This window comes from Rattus norvegicus, chromosome 13 (genome assembly GCF_021556685.1).
Source record: "Rattus norvegicus strain SHRSP/BbbUtx chromosome 13, alternate assembly SHRSP_T2T, whole genome shotgun sequence".
NCBI classification, from domain to species: Eukaryota; Metazoa; Chordata; class Mammalia; order Rodentia; family Muridae; genus Rattus; species Rattus norvegicus.
Genome location: NC_141546.1, coordinates 69,201,981 through 69,219,629, shown reverse-complemented (window position 1 = coordinate 69,219,629; position 17,649 = coordinate 69,201,981). Strand labels below are relative to the sequence as shown.

The 17,649-nt window shown below is 41.4% G+C and overlaps 1 protein-coding gene across 2 annotated transcripts in view; it reads left to right on the top strand.

Annotated features, from left to right (window-relative positions):
• Nucleotides 1–17,649, top strand: part of Cacna1e (calcium voltage-gated channel subunit alpha1 E) — a 484,040-nt gene that overhangs the window by 430,552 nt on the left and 35,839 nt on the right. For both annotated transcript variants that reach the window (XM_087581477.1, NM_019294.3), the window contains 7 exon segments: nt 408–609; nt 2,369–2,533; nt 3,055–3,165; nt 7,154–7,237; nt 7,957–8,082; nt 11,999–12,064; nt 17,168–17,259. In XM_087581477.1, coding sequence (XP_087437603.1) covers nt 408–609; nt 2,369–2,533; nt 3,055–3,165; nt 7,154–7,237; nt 7,957–8,082; nt 11,999–12,064; nt 17,168–17,259 — 846 coding nt within the window.

The following is a 17,649-nucleotide window of genomic DNA, read 5'->3' as shown; positions in this document are numbered from 1 at the left end:
TTAAGGTTGGCCCTGTACCTGACAGCCTAAACATGGAGGGATCTGGCAGACTGTAGAGATGCTAATCCTATAGCAGGAGGCTAATTTGTTTAAAAGACTTAGCAATAAGTAAGACACCATTAGTTGGTAGGAGAAAATCCAACGGCACTAGAAGTCTGTTGGTATTGAACATGACAGCCTAACTAAAAGAGGATACCATTCTGTTGCTTAATAGCTGCATGCAAATGGAAAGTGGCTAGAAATGGCAGGAGTACTTTTTCTTTATGATCTTTGCTATAGTGACCCTGAATCAGTGGAGGAATGGAAAGAGTCAGCGAAGTCATATCAAGAACTACGAAAGGTGCCCCCATCTTCTAACAAAGCCACACTGTCATCTACCATCTGTACGTCTCTTTTGGTCCTCACAGGGTTCTGCAGCACTCGGTAGATGTGACAGAGGAGGACAGAGGCCCAAGCCGCAGCAACCGCATGGAGATGTCCATCTTCTATGTGGTCTACTTTGTGGTCTTCCCTTTCTTCTTTGTCAATATCTTCGTGGCCCTCATTATCATCACCTTCCAGGAGCAAGGGGACAAGATGATGGAGGAGTGTAGCCTAGAAAAGAATGAGGTAACAATGGAAAGGCTATAGGAAGGGATAACAAGGGGGGAGCATCAGAAACTTATCAGGACCAGCATGCTTAGAGGGAGAGAGTGCATTTTCTAAGTTTATAGTAGCATTAGAGCTGTGAAGTCTTGGATGCGGGACTCTGTGGGTAAGAAGACTTTTTCTGAAAATATAAGGACCCAAGTTTGAATCCCCAGCATCCACACAAAAAGCTAGGCATGGGGCTGGTGAGATAGTTCAGTGGCTAAAAGTACCTGTTTCTAAGCCTGATGACGTGAGTTCAGTCTCCAGGGCCCACCTGATAAGAAAGCACCAACTCCCACAAGCTGTGCTCTAATCTTTGCATGCGAATTGTAGTATAGGGCACACACACACAACTTTTTATTTTTTTTCAAAAGCTGGGCATGGCTGCATGTACCTGTAATCCCAACAGGGAAACGTATACAGGTAAATCCTGAGAGCTTGCTGGCCAATCAGCTTAATCATAATGGTGAGCATCTGGTTCGGTGGAAAGTCCTGGTTCAGGGCAATAATGCAATAGAAGATGCCCATGTCCTTCTCTAACCAACACATGTGTATGCACAGGCATGCATACCTGTACACTCACATGTACATATATCAAATATAGACAAGACATAAAAGTATACACAAAAAAGTCAACTTATAATCTCTACCCTTATACACAATAGCCCGGAAGAAAAAGATATGTGTCAGAGTTACAGCATTGACCCATTTGCTTACCTTCCTTACCCTCACGGCATCTGTATTTCTAATGACAGGGAGTATGTTTTCTTTTTTTCTAATTGGATATTTTACTTATTTACATTTCAAATGTCATCCCCTTTCCCGGTTTCCTCTCTGCAAACACCCATCCCATCCCCCCTTACTATGTTTCTATGAGGGAGCTCTCCCACCTACCCACCCACTTCCACCTCACTGCCCTAGCATTCCTCCACACTGGGGCACCAAGGCTTCACAGGACCAAGGGCCTCCCCTCCGGGACTATGTTTTATTATGTGCTCCTCCAGCACATGTGTAGGTTTAGAACATTATTGTTTTCATGGTTGAGTTTGTTGTTGTTTAACAAAAGGAGCTGAATTAGAAATGGTCATAGATTATAAGAGAAATACATAGGCATATTCAGCTTGAACAACTCTAATATAAAAATTCAAATGATTACAAATCCAAAACATTTTGAATGGTATGATACGGCAAGTAGAAAATTCCATACCATGAAACTTTGTTTCAGGCACAAAATTAATAAAATATTATACAGATTACCCTTAGGCTATGTGGATGACATACATATGAAATATTAATGAATTTTGTGCTTAGCTGAGCATCCTGTCTTCAAAATACCTCATTACATTTTTGTAAATATTAACAACTCAGAAACAAATCTGATAACACAAATCACTCTGGCCCCACATATTTCAGATAAGGGATTCTTATGCAGTAGATTTATAGTTGTACATGAGCACTAGGGGAATCCTTATACCTAAAATCTCAGTCATATGTGATATATGACTTTATTAATAACCAACACTTTCAACCCATGTGACAGGATGCCCTCCAGGTGCCTCCAGATATGTAAGATGACATCTTACCTATAGTTTGGTTCAGATGATCCCTATTGCTGCCTTATGACTGTGTCTCTCTCTCTCTTTTATCCTTATATCGTCCCTCTTTCCTGGCTATCTTAACCGAGCCCGTGCAAGGTTTATGGGGTTGAGCTAATTCTAACAACCTTGATTTTCTGCAGCGGGCATGCATCGACTTTGCCATTAGTGCCAAACCTCTCACCCGCTACATGCCACAGAACAGGCACACCTTCCAGTACCGCGTGTGGCACTTCGTAGTCTCGCCATCCTTTGAGTATACCATCATGGCCATGATTGCCTTGAACACCGTTGTGCTGATGATGAAGGTGAGATGTAATCGTGTTTGTGCAGTGACTGGGAAGCCACTCCACCTTACCAGCTTGTTCTGTTTACCTGCTCTTGCATCATGGAGACTCTTTGACCTTACCCAGTTCAGTACCCTTAGTCCCTGAATTTCTGGGTAGGGGTGGGGGTCATTGAATAAAATGCAGAGTAATAGACTAGCAGTTAGGGGCTCTCAGGGACAAAAGTCAATAAGGTCTGCCTTTGACATTGTGGAATCTAACGGAGTACTGAAGTTAATGTGAGCCTGATCATATTTCATGCTAAATGCAAAACACATAATTCTGGTAAGCTGTCATGCTACCTTTAGTCCAGGCATGAAGGTTATTTTGCTATTAAGGTGTCCTGGGTGGGACATGGGTATATGTTTCACTGCATAACATACATGCATCGATGCGTTCCACCAGGTCAAGGTGAGAGCAAGACCTGGCATGTGTTTTCACACCATATACACATATACCTTAAGGCTTTGACTCCATTATTTTTTTCTTCTCCTTCCTGGCAGTACTATTCTGCTCCTTGGACCTATGAGCTCGCCCTAAAGTACCTGAACATCGCCTTCACTATGGTGTTTTCCCTAGAATGTGTCCTAAAGGTCATCGCTTTCGGCTTCTTGGTATGTCTCTCCCAGCATCAGCTTTTCTCCTTTTGGGGTTCATTCAGATTACTGCTATTCAAGAATGGTTCGCCCACTTGCCCATCTAATCATGAGTTTAAACAGGCTGCCATGTGAGTAGAGTAGGAGAAGAGGCAAAGGAAGCCACCTTCTTCTCTCCATACTGATCTAACAGTCTACTCCAGTCCTACTGCACTCTGTCAGCAGTAGGGCAACCCTCATTGAATTTTACAACTACAGTTGACACATAAAGAAATAAAACAAAAATTAGATTAACTAAACCATGAGTTATTAGTTACTGGTAATGTATATACAAACTGTATGATTTGAGTGGGAAAATATCTTTCATAGCCTCAAACCAGCAAATAATAGATTTTAAGTTTAGTCTTCCACTTATTAGGTATCATCATGAAGAGTACCTTCTGCCAATAAATAAATGTGGTGTTACTTATGTTTACAATGTCCAGTACCTTTGGGGGTTTCCGGGGTAGGTGGATGAGGATTCTGGAATTGACTTTGCGAGAGATTATAATGGAAATTATTCTGGCATGAGCTCTCTTTTTATTTCTCCTTGACTGGTAATTATAATTGTTTTGCAAACTACTGCATCTGTTCCCAAGACTGTTAACAAAACCTGGCCTTTGCATCAATGTCCTCTAAACAAAATCAGCCCCTCCCTCGCCTCACGCTTGCTTCGGGTGTGTGCTGTGTGTTCAGTGGGGAGCAGGTAAACCCACTTGACAACCGTTTCGCACTTCTTCAGGGCGTGCATCATCCCCTCCAGTGTAAGTGTACACAGAGCAGACCGCTTCCCTAGCACAGAGGGGAAACTTTGCTGCAGATCAAACTGAGAGCTTTTGGTAGCAGCTGTAACAGGGACTCTGGGCTGGGCCTGATAATTGTCAGTGTTGGTTGTGGAGGCTGTTTCCAGTCTCCTGGTTCTTTCTACAACCATTAATTTGATTATTTGGGGTGGAGAGTTGAAAGGAACCCATGGCAGTGGCTGCATTGTGGAATTCCTGACTCCCTTTTGAGTGTTTTGAGACGCGAGGAAATAAAAAGGTAAAAGGAAACTTCTATCAAACAAAGATGCCTTTATAAAATAGTCTAGCCCAAGTACGGCAAAGTGAAAGGGGAAAGGGGAAAGCCAGCACCAACACGAGGAAAGCTTCTCTGTGAGTCTTGGTGCTGACATCGTCTGTGACTTACACCCCAATTATGTGTCTAATTATGGTGAATGCTGAATACATACTTACGGGTTTAACTAGAGGATTCGGCCTTGAGCCCTGCCTCCTTCCCACCCTCATTCCTGTGTTTCATTCAAGGTCTGGAGTCATTCACACCAGAAAAGGCACTGTTACATTGATTTGACATCTGAAGCTTTCAGAATACCCTAACATGTACTGTTTGGTCAGATCTTCTCGGTAACTTGGAAACAGGCATAGTAGATGTTGTTGTTGCCCTTATTTTAAATGAGAAAACACAAGTTTCTAAGATGTGTAAAAGTTATACAATAAAATGTAGAATTAGAAAGTGAGTGTGAATAAAATGGGAAGAAAAGAGGAAACTGGGCTACCCAGTAAATATCCATCCAATACTTTATACAGCCATTTTTTTTCCTGTGTAACAACTGCATTAGATACTTAATGTAAGATTATTTTACCTGTATGTTCCTCCTTTATAGGTGAACTATAGCTCAGGAAAGATTAATACTTTGTTCAGAGTTAAGGAAAAAGACAGATCCAGGAGTTTGATCTTAGTCTATCTGACCTCAGAGTTCACAATCATCTATTTGTTTATTAAGTAGCCAGGTTATATTCCAAAATCCCTAGTGGATACCTCAGACTGGGGCTAATCTGATATCTGTAGATAATATCTGTATATTCTCTCATATATGGCTAAATGGACGGATGGTTCTAAGAATCACATTTATCTTCATTTCTCTTCCTATTGATGCTATAAACTACACTCTGACAGAAATGACTTAAAAGAGAAATGGTTTATTCTGTCTCAGAGTCTGAGGGCACAGTCCAGTTGGGGTGTCAGGTGCTTGCAGCAATTGGTCACATGACATCTACAATCAGGAAGCAGAGGATGATGAATACATGGTCAGGTCACTTTCTTTATATAGTAACATCATACCAATCAGGGTAGGTCTTCCCAATCCATAACATAACCAGGATAATCCCTCACAAGCATGCTCAGAAGCTCATCTCCCAGATGATTCTAGAGTCTACCAAGTTAATACTAACATTGTTAATCTGATAATTATGTCAAATTAACACTGATGATGCTAGGTGATCTTGTCACTTTGTAAATACCATAGTATGTGTTTACAAACTGTAATAGCTCCATCAACAGACAGTACAATATTATAAGACCTACTGTATTTATAATGTGTCACTAGCAGAAACATTATTATAAGGTCTTGTCCTACTGAGAGTTTTCAGTTCAAGGAAGCATTTCAGATCTTCTCTTTAGCATTCTATAATTTTTCACTTAATTTTTGGATTATAAGTAACTAAAATCATGGAAAATGAAACTACAGATAAACTGGAAGAGTACTGTAGTACACAATGTTGGATGTGCCATTGTAAGGCATCCTCAGTTGGAACTCAAGGCTTCTAATCCTCTGAAATGAGGAAATTCACCTCTGGATGGAGAATAGGAGAGCTTTGAAATTTGGTGACTTTTGGGACCCCACTTGGCTCCCTTATTAATAAGTTAAGTGTTCCTCTGGAAGGTGAACTTGTTCACAAAGTTGAGTATATCTGCATACACATGCATGTGCGCACATGCGCGCACACACACACATTATATATATATATATATATATATATATATATATATATATATATGTATTCTAGAATACATGTGGTTCTGCAATCAGACCTCCCTAAATCTTAGTTTTCTCATACAGAAAACAAGGATAACAGTAGCTGTCTTGCAATCTTCCATATATGATGCTCATTAAACATAGCCTCCCTCTGCACAATCCTTTCTCTGTGGCATGGCTTCGCTGTTATGGCCAAGCCTTCTCTTCAGTACTATATAAACTTGGGACATTTGGTACTATCTAACCTTCAGACCCACAAGGAGGACAAATGAGCTGAAAGAATATCAAGGATCTGGGACAGAGGATAAAGATCATGTGATGATAATTGTGAGAGTAGGACAGAGGACACTTTGGTGGTACTCCAAAACTGATGTTGTACCTGGTGCCAAGAGGAAAGCCAAGTAGACATTGTGGAGGAGTGGGTATTCTGTTTTAAAGAATGTAGCCCAATGTGTGTGCGATCTGGCATTGGGTGGACACATCACACACTCTGAAGCAAGTGAAGCTATCTGGTTGGTAGACTCTCTGGGTCTTTTATATCTCCCCTATATATGTATTCAATCAATCTCCTCATTTATATATAACACTTAACTACCCATATGGTGTAACAGAGCAGAAAGAAGGGTGGGGAGTTGGAGTCTATTCATCCTACTGTCAGTCAGGTCTTCTGAAAAGACAGCTTTGGGGTTGTCTGTAACCTTTAGTCCCATACAGCCTCTTGAAGCAATAAAAATAATTAAGAAGTTAAAGTTGTATGATGCTTAATGTTTAATAGCTGTGCAATTATCCCAGTCCCCTAAGATATATACATTATAAATGTAATGCTTTTTCTTTGTTGATCAAACTTAGTAGCATGGTTGAAAAACAAATGTTTACTAATTAAAATAAAAACTTTCTTATAGGATTTTTAGGGGCGGTTTCAAAGACATGGTCTACACATAGTTGTGGAACTGTTTTTAAAATGAGGAGTTCCCGAATTAGTAAAGGAGAAACAGAATTTTGGGTTAGAAACAGGAAACTGAGCCCAAAGTTAGAATGAACTTGTGCATGAATTGACAAGTTTTAATTCCAAGTGACAAAGTTACGTAATGAAAGATGTCTTTTCCTTTCTCTTTCCTTTTTCTAATTCATGTGATTGAATGCACATGGCAGAACTATTTCCGAGATACCTGGAACATCTTTGACTTCATTACCGTGATCGGCAGTATCACAGAAATTATCCTGACAGACAGCAAGGTGAACGGCTCACAAGATCCTGATGTTGTATTTAAAAACACCTTCTCCACATGCAGTCCATTTATAACCCATCCAATCAAACACGCCCCCTTTGTGTTGGGAGTCCACTTTGTCCTTCCTGAGCAATAACAGGAGAATACAACTTTAGGATGGTGATATCCATCACAGAAGGGTTAGTTACATTTGCATGACTCAAATAGCAGATATCTAATGGGGTAAGTGGAATAGAGGTATTGGAAGGAAGCTAATATTGGATGTTTGGGCAAAGTCTCCAAAGAGAAGCATAGCATCTTTAACCTCAATGTTCTTAGACCTTAAAGTGTTTCTGTAAACTAGTTCATCCTGAAGAACATGTGGAGAGCTTTATTGTAATTATTGACTACCAGAATGCCATAGTGTGTAGGGATTAGGAGCCTGCTCTTTAGAAATCTAAGTGCAGAGTTTAGAGCATTTGGTAGAAATTGGAGAAGTCAGTTTTCCTCCCCTGTGTGCTGGGGTACTCTTCAAACCCATCTACCTAGGATTCGAGGAGCTTGGCTGGGAGGCTTAGAGAGAGACTCACTTGGGTGCCCCTCAATGGGAGTTAGGTTAACTGTAAAAGACAGAGACTGCCTTCTATTTTGTGATCTGAATAAGGAAGAAATGTGAAAATGCCAGTGCTTAGCTCTTTCTAAATGATCATATTGTCACTAATTACATGTTTCCTTTTGGCCCACCAGCTGGTGAACACCAGTGGCTTCAATATGAGCTTTCTGAAGCTCTTCCGAGCTGCACGGCTCATAAAGCTTCTGCGACAGGGCTACACCATCCGCATCTTACTGTGGACCTTCGTGCAGTCCTTTAAGGTAAGAGGCTTCCCGAGGGTGGAACGCCACATGGCAGACAACAATGCAGCAGCCTCCTCACCCTGGTTTCTTTACCCCTAGGAAGGTAGAAGTTTGTAAACTTGTGTTAGATGCATAAATACAATAGTTCTTAATTATAGCATAGTCTGGCTGGACAGTGATCAATTTTATATCTACATTATAGAATCTTATTCTAAAAAAAAATACATCACATTCTCTTTGTAACGGGCCCTTTTTCTTAGCGCTGAGACAGGAACATGCTTTATGAATTGTGTGCTATCCTTGAGTATTCTAAATCTCCTTGAGCAATCTTGCCCATTCATAGAGTCAGCCTCACATCGTCAGATGCCTTTAGTGTGTTCAGGAACTTGTCAGTGACTTCACTTAATGGAAAAGTTTTTCAGAGGACGTTTTCAACTCATGCTTCATAAAAAGATGATTCATGTACAGTTTACCATGTCTTCAACCTATGCATCTCTTGAACTATTGAGTGAATAGTACACTAATGGCACACACACACACACACACACACACACACACACACACACACGAGTCCTATAAGAGCTAGGAGTATTTGGCCAAGTTATTACAATATGTTTCTTTTAAACATTACCGTGGGACTATGTGTATGTCTAGGTATATAAAGGTTTGTTAAAATGTAGGTGTCTGAAACCTACTGCGATGGCAGTATTAGTAAAGTTTCCAAACATATTTCTTTGAGTTCTAACAATAGCATAAATTAAATGTCTTTGGACATCTAACAAATAACATAATTAGATGTCTGAGGCCTGGGTACATTTCTTTTCTTGCAGACAAAGTTTTTCAATTAATGTATTAAAAATAAATTTGATAAAATTGACTCAAAGATGACAAGCCATAAATTCACCAAATTGTCCTCCTCCTTTTAACTGTTTATATATTTAATTAAATTTAAGGAGACAGGACAGTAAAATCACAGTATGTCATCACTTGGAAAGGGAGTTTCCTTATTATTAATATATTCCAATATATCCCTTATTGATTTGCTTCATTATCAAAATATTTGAAGTTTGAGATGAGACAGTGGCAAGCAGGTTTAGGCTCCAAAGTATGGCCTTGGCTTTTCTACCCTAGCAAGAACCAATTTTTTGGTAGGGTTATTCCCACAGAGACCTCACCCCAATGAACTCTAATGTTCCAGAGCTAGATGACAAAGAAGAATTTCAAAACCATACGAGTTTGCCCTAAGATTCTCAGGTGAGTTCAGATTTAGAATTAGAAAGACAACTTGCTTTTAAAGCTGTTTTTTATTTTATTTTAAAATATCTGCCCATCAGGCGTCAGTTGTTAGTGAGTCTAAGAAATAAGTGTCATCCTGTCACGTTATCCCATCACCGAGACTCGGTGACACTGTGTCCTATTGAAGCTAAAGAAAATGGTGTCAAAAACTGACAACCAAATGGGTAGCATATTCAGTGGATATTACAGAGAACATGGAAGGCAGGCGAGTCTGAATCCCAGCGGGGCTGTATTTTGGATGAGTGTTTCCTCTTCTGGATGATTCTGCGATACTGTACAGAAACAGATTGCTCAACAACAAAAATGAAAAAGTCAAAATCACTTATGCAAATCCAAAGCAGAGAAATGTCCAATATTAACACTATACCTTTACTTTTACCCACTCTGACCGAATCCTGGGATTCACACATTTCAGTCTCTAGCCTATGTTCAAAATGTCATCCCTTCTTTCTCTTATTTTGTATTAGAGTGTATTTTTGTGACCAGAAAGAACAGGGGCTAGAAGAACAGATAAAATCTTTGGTTTTCTCTCTAACACTTAGAGTAGGAAGATAATCTGAGACTGGAGACATTGGGTGGAGAAGGAAGAATAAAGCCAAATGGGTAGACCAGGGCATAGGGCATCAGCACAGGCAGCAGGGAACCCTGCCTCCTTGCGACAATTCTTGTGGAAATGCATCCATTCCTTTCCTTACACCCTGGGACTCAGTGCTTTATGGAGGAGGGACCTGCTTATTAGCTGTCAGGTGCATTTTAATTTGTCCTCTATTGAAGTGGAAACTTAAGGGTTCTTTGGAAAGTCAGTTGTGTCAGATAGTGTTTTGCTAGGGGCAAACACATGCAGAACTGTTTTCCTGAAGTGGACACAGGTAAAGGTATGTTTGGCTAAAGCAAGCATGTGAAAGGATGTGTGATGAGGGATTCTTCCACTAATGACAGGCATGTATTGGTCTGCCTTACATTGCGTTGTTGAGCTCTATTTGTCATGATTCCATAGAGAGAACTGTACCAAAAAAACACTTGGTGGTGTGTTGATGGCTCCTTGCTGCTTCTGCAGACTTGGGCCAGTTGGCAGAGCGATGTCAGCTGATACAGAGTGACATGGAGATTTGCTAAGACAGATTCATGTGCTGAGACAAGACACATAGTGAGGACACATGATATTTGGAGGGAGTATAAACAGGAGCCAACAGACAATGACAAGCATAGCTCTGGAACACTTCTTAGTCTCACATAGTCACTGATCTTCACTTAGTGTACACACACACACACACACACACACACACACACACACACCAAAAATAAAAACCTTAACCTGGCATCCCTGCTGGTCTAATTCCTCCTGCTGACTAGTGCCAGTCTGGCTGAGACCTACCTGTCTCTGCTAGGTCTCGACACTGCTGCTGGTTCATGGTTACTATCCCAACAATACCAAACCAGACTGCTGGTATATTCGTGAAGCTGTGAAGTATTTGTGAGCGATCGATCTGCCACGGCTACATCCTGTAAACTGAACTGCTGATTTCCTGACAATACAGATGGGATTTGCTCCAAAACACAATTTCTAAACAGGCTCACTCCCCACCCCCGTATCCTAATAACCTTTCTTTCCCACTACCTCTGGTGGGTGGTGGGCTAGAAGGGAGGTAAACCATTTAAAACCCATCATAAAAGTAGTCTAAAAATTTTTAAGCCTACACTCTATTCAAGTTGTAAATAGTCCCTCTTGGGAGTCTTCGTTTTGTTATCTCTGTTGATAAACTCTGCCCTGCTACACAGCCATCTGAAAGCCTTTGCCTGGTCTCCCGGGATTCATGGTGTGTACACTCAGGACAAGATTGAGACTCTCAGTGGCACTGGCTGCCCGTGAGCTTACAGAATGGTAAAAAGGAGAGAATTTCATGTCAGTACAAGGATCCCCACACAACTATATTGCGCCATCCTACTCCAAATCTCAACTATTCTGTGTCTGCCCCTGCCCTAGAATATCAAGGGCAAGCCCTTGCCTTCTATTTTCATATAGAAATGTTATCATCACAAAGTGGCAGTAAACATAAACAATATAGATTTTTAAATTTTTGCCTCATGGATTCATTACAGTTTCATAATGGCTGACACTTAGCAGGCTTTAGGGGGATTTATGTGAAATACAATAAAATATTGAAAGGATTAAGCACTGGAAAATGGTATTTCATCTGAGATAAAAGATATGTCTAGGAATGGATAACAAGGAGCCTCAAGTCATTTAGCTTTGCCTCCAGATCTCCCACTATGAGTTATACATTAGATGTGGGGATGACAGGAAGAAATACAGAGACCTTGAAACCAAAATTTAGGTCATCTTTAATTTGGGTCACAGTTACTAGGATTATTAGTCTTTAGCATATCAAGTGAAATGTCTCTCAAACTCAGAAAGTTTCCCTAGCCCTCTTTGGAGATAGGGGTCACAAATCCATCAGAAGACTTGGGCATATTTTCAAAAGGAAAGACTACTCCAAACGGAATAGCTTCAAGGATCAGTGTCAGTCCTGCTTCAAATAGCCTCAGCGCAAGCAAGAGCTCCTGCCTTGCCAATGACAACAGGAGCAGTGACAGGAGCAGTGGTCTCCTTGATTATTATCTCTCGATTCCCTTACAGGCTCTCCCCTATGTCTGCCTTCTGATTGCCATGCTTTTCTTCATCTACGCTATCATTGGGATGCAGGTGAGTGGCCTGATGGGGCAGCAGCTGCCCACATTGTCTCCAACAGAGTTGAGGATATATGTACAGTGTTGCTCGACTAAGAAACTTGTCCAAGGTCTTGTTGCATTGTGACCTTGGGGATGTCACATGGGCCAAGTGGTTCCCTAGGTATTCAGGGTGGTCTGCTCTGTGGGGCTTCATCTGAGGTCTCCCAATCATGCTGTGACTTAGGAGTAGCTGGGCTTCTCCAATAGACCTAAAACAATAGAACTACACCACTGTTTTCAGAGAGAGGGACCCCCATTGCAACTGAAGTAAGGTTTTTCCCTCAGGATCTCTATTTGAACACAACTAAAAGGAAGTAGATGGCTGTTCCCCCAGTAAGTGATGGCACCAAACACATCTATGTTAAGTTTTAACTGTCTGAGTTCTCCAAGACCTGTTACTGCCCATCCAAGGAAGCACCAGAAATATATTCCTACCGATTCCTATAGTACAGGGCCATGGAACTTGCTGGAGAATCCCCTGGCCTACTCAATCCTCAAAGTTTTTAGAACTTGATAGCAGATTGGGTTCTGTCTTGGAGATTTGTACAGATAGCTAGAGGTTCACTGAGCCCCAAGAAACCAAATGTTCTTTCTAAGAACAAGAGTCATTTCGAATGGACGACCTGCTTCAATGAACAAGGAGCACACACATCCCCTAATTTATTTGGTGGGGTCCACAGGCTTTTTGAAAGAATGACTTAAAGAGCTGCATGACTAACCCCTCTAAGAACTTCAGCTGACCGTTCCTGAAGCCAGGCAGCCTGGAGGCCTCCTTAGATGTCTGCACCACCTGGCTACCTCGAGTCACTGCCTCAGTTACCAAACTTCCTGATCAGCAGTCTGGCCTAGATTCTTTCCACAAGACCTTTTATTCTCACTCTTCCTCTAACTCTAACCAGGCAGTTTTAGTCTCCAAAACCACAGCCAAATGTCCAGCATCAAAATACATAAGACCTACAAGGAGCCTGGCGTTTTCCTTCTCTGAAGGTCTTACACTGGGTATATGAAATGATGTTGGTAGCAATAGAAACAATTGCCACAGAACTTTAATCCTCTCTTGATAACCTCAAGACCCTACTAACTCCCTCTAACCTTTACCTCAGAATTTACATAGTCTCAAACTGAAAAATTGAAATTTGAATGGTTAAATTAAATTCCATATTCCCAAGTTTCTGAATGATAAAATAGCTCTTACCCCTTTCATCTTCAAGTGAAATAAGGTGGAATGATACTGTCTCCAAGTCTGCTGATGAGACTCATACTGACATTGATGATGCCGTTTACCTCATTTACTTGGTTTGCCAGGTATGGGGCTGACTATATGCCTATTTGCAAATAGACACCTATATACAGGCATATAAAAAGAAGGGGTGAGGTGTATGGTTAGTATAATCAGGAGTAATTGAGTTTCATTGTTTCCACTGACATTTAATATAGTTAAGTAACCTTTAACCTTATTCATGTTCTCAGATAACAAGGTAAAAAGCTGATATTGACCTAACTGTGCCTCTTTACAACCCAGTTCTTAATGCTGTGCCTTCTCTCAGCCCATCAGACAAGCAACTTGCAAGGACTTCTTTGATTTGTCAGTAGGAGGTGGGGACTGCTTTTTCAAGACAATAATGCTTTTGCCACCGTGGCTTGCTTTAACTTGCTATCCCCAGCCTGGTCTGTCAAAGAAAGCCAGTGCCAAGCACAAATCATACATACTCCTAAGTGTGTTACTAGTGTTCAACGCGGTCATCACAAAACAGAAAACCTATGGTGGGTTAAATGAAAATGGCCCCCATACATCCATAGAAAGTGGCACTATTAGAAGGTGTGGCCTTTTGGGTGAAGTGTGTCACTGTAGGGTGACCTATAGGCATTGAGGTGTAAGGAGTTCAAGCAGGTTCCCTTCCTGCTGCCTGTGATCCAGATATAGAATTCTCAGCTCCTTCTCCTGCACCACGTCTGCCTAGACACTGCCATGTTTCCTTCCATATAGAGTCCATAATGGAGTCCATAATGGATTAAACCTCTAAACTGTAATCCAGTCCCAATTAACTATTTTCCTTTATAAGAGTTGCCAAGGTTATGATGTCTTCACAGAAACAGAAACCCTAAGTAGGACAAAAGTTGGAATGGGGTGTTTCTGTGATAGGCCTGACCATGCTTTTGTTTGGAGAAATGGAGTCTTTGGATTAGAAAAGCATTTGAATGCTTTAAGTGTGGCTTAAAAGGCCTAGTAGAACATGAAGATGGTGGTGCAAAGGGTGATTCGTACCATGGGAGCCTGGCTCAAGAGGTTTCAAAGGAGAAAAATGTTAGTATGTAGCTGAGAGGCTGTTCTTGTGATATTTTGGCAAAGAATGTGACTGCTTTTTGTTCTAGCCCAAAAAAAAGTTTGCCTGGGGCTAAAATGAAGAAGAGTTTTTGGATTAATTTCATTGGCAGAAGAAATCTCAAAACAGCCTAGTATTAACTCTGTCCTGTGGTTGTTAGTGTTCACTCCTGTGAAGATCTGTAGTGAAAAGGAGCAAGCTGAAAAAGGGAAAACTATAAAATTTACTTGATGGAAGAGGCATCAGGAAGTGGAGTGGATCGAAACCCCATGTTCAAGGAGATAAAGAAAAGCCAATTATTAAATAGAATACAAGGAGTGGTGATCTCTGAGTAATACCCCACCCCCAGTCAGCTAAGCTTCAAACTCGAGAAAAGCAATTAAAGAAAATTGAGAAGGAATTAAAGAACAACTTAGGTCCAGGTGCAGTGACATAGGCCTTTAATCCCAGCACTCTGGATACAGAGGCAGGTGGATCTCTCAGTTCAAGGCCAGACTGGTCTTCAGAGTGAGTTCCAGGGCAGCCAAGCTTAGGCAGTGAAGATAACCATCAGAAACAGAGAGTTGAAAATACAAGAGCCCTGCACAAATAGAAGGTCCAATGGATAGGAGGAGTAAGCTATTAGATAGATGTCAAGGGCAACCAGATGGATCTATAAGACCATCCACAATCCGTTATGCTGCACTTTTAAAGTCCTCTCAGAAGAGGACATTTTTGCAGAACAAATAAGTTATTTGTCATTTCTGGGGAGGGGGTTATGTGTACAGGCTATTAGAAGAGATGCTGTTGGCATTAGCTCTGTAGCTGTCCAGCTGTGTGGAGTGGGTTAAACACAAGCAGAGCCTTCCAGTTCTGCATTTAATTCCAAGTGAAAATGGATGGAAGCCTGGACTTTCCTGCAGCTTTCAGAAGTGTCCCTTCTTCCTCTTTCATAGCCTCTGGTATAGGAGATGTAGGTGGTAACAGGCTGGGAGGGTGTAAAAAGAATATGCAAAGGAATTTTAAGACCCACCACTTCCGTAATAAATATCCATTTGGGGCTTAAAAATTATCTTAGAAAATATTCAAAGTAGCTATGCTTTCTTTGACAATTACACTAACATCATGTTGACAAAATCGCAGTGCACTCCCCAACAGCTTCATGGAGCACTCGAGAAAAGTCATAACCGGGACAGCTAATGATGCTGCTACGAGAGTCCCAGGGAGAAAAGACCCTGTGAAGTGTGCAGATGTGACACACTGGGCGCAACTTGCAGATCTCTAGCTAAGGAAATGAGGCAAGAGAGAAGGAAATTTAAACTGGTTACGGATGTACAACAGTCACCTCGGGAATTATACAGGATGAAGGAGGTTTGGCTGCTTCTGTGGGGTTTTTAAAAGTCATGTGTTTCTTGAGGAACTGCCTCTTTCTTATCTGTTCCTTCAATTCTTCCCTCTGCTGCCTGGCTTGCCACCTCCGTTCTCCCTGAAGACAAGTAGTATTTGGGTTTTGAAAAAAAAAGAAAAAAAACAGCAGTGAGAACAAATTCCCAAAGCAGGTGTCAGTGGGAGTTACTTGAGCAAAATAGCTGGGGGCAGAGACTGTTCCTCAATTGCACACTCTCAAAACTGTTAGGGGAAAACGTGTTCCATTTAGCATACATCAAATAAACAGAAGCATGCTAAATGTAGGCTGGAAACCATCTCAGATAGGTAGAAGAGTGACCCATGAAGTTGTCAGTTGTCCCAGGACTGCCTTGGAAGGCTTGATCCTGACCTCTGAAGCACTGGCAGATGAAGAGAGTGCGCCCTTCTCGTTGGAGCATCTTGGAATTATTGTCAGAGTTTATCTCTGTGTGTGCATACATACTGCTAAGTGTCACCCCTTTTTTTTTTATGTCAGTGATCAGAGCCCAGCAGTACATAATGCGCTCTCTCTCTCTCTCTCTCTCTCTCTCTCTCTCTCTGGGGTTGCTTGTTTTCTTTTCCATTCTTTCTCTCTCTACTCACTCCTTCCTTTCTTTGATTTTCCTCTCTGGTACAATGGACTAAAACTAAGACCCCATGTATCTAAGTTAGGGCTATGTCTTCAGCCCTTCTTTTTCAGGTGCCCAATTATCCTTCCTTCATCATACAACCTGGATTTTGTTTTTAGCTTACACCTAAGTGACCTAGTTCAGTGAGATTTATGTCAGTCTGATGCTGCATGTATGTTCATTTCCATTGGTTATGCATTAAGATAACAGACTTCTGAGACTTTGATCTCTAAATAAGAGTACATCTAATCACTTTACATATTGTAGGATAGCTTCTGCCCAAACCATAAATGACATCTTTGGCAGATAAAGATATTCTCTCCATGATTATCAGATATGGGGGAAAGAGTGGTGACTCTATGTGTGTCCTCTTGTTAAGCAATGTCTTTGGTAGATTGCATGGGTACCATGAGCCTAAAATGCAGCTCCAATTTAAGCGTAGGAGAGGCCGTGTATGTACAGAATGATTTTTAAATATTTGCATTCTATGTACTGCTTGAATATTGTGAGCATTAGTCCCTTTTGCTGTACTGGAGCAGTGGGGGAGGTAATTAGTTTCCATTTCAGGCCAAGAACATGGTGTTGGTCAGCTCTCTCACTGCAGGTTATCTGTTTCAGAGACCAGCATCCAGAATTCCTGCTCGTACTTTATCTACCCTGCCTGCGTGTCTAATGACCATGTGCTGGACATGTGACACAACTCAATTCTGCTCATTGATTTCTCTTATCTCCTCCAAGGTGTTTGGAAACATAAAGTTAGATGAGGAGAGTCATATCAACCGGCACAACAACTTTCGGAGTTTCTTCGGGTCTCTCATGCTGCTTTTCAGGTACCTGGATGAACAACTGTTCAAGTTGGAGACCTCATGGTCTTCAGCTGCCAATGTGGGGAGAAGCCCCTGGAGGGAGAAAGCCGATGGCCTCTTGATCTAATTCTGCTCTGCTGTTCTTAGGATATGCAGTGGAAAGAGACCATGCTTTAATCGAACCTCCCTGTGATTTAGAAATTTCCGTCACTGTCTTTGACTCAGTAGTTCCTCTGTGTGTTTCAACTTGTCCTCGGGGATTCTAGGAGGGGAGAGGCGCATAAGCTTCTGATGCGAACAGTTTAAGACCTGAAACCTTGAGTAGCTGTGTTTATGTGGGGTCTTGGGGTCCTTCCACTATTTCTCTACTATCAGATTAGACCCTCAACAGATGGAGAAATGGTGGGTGGGGAG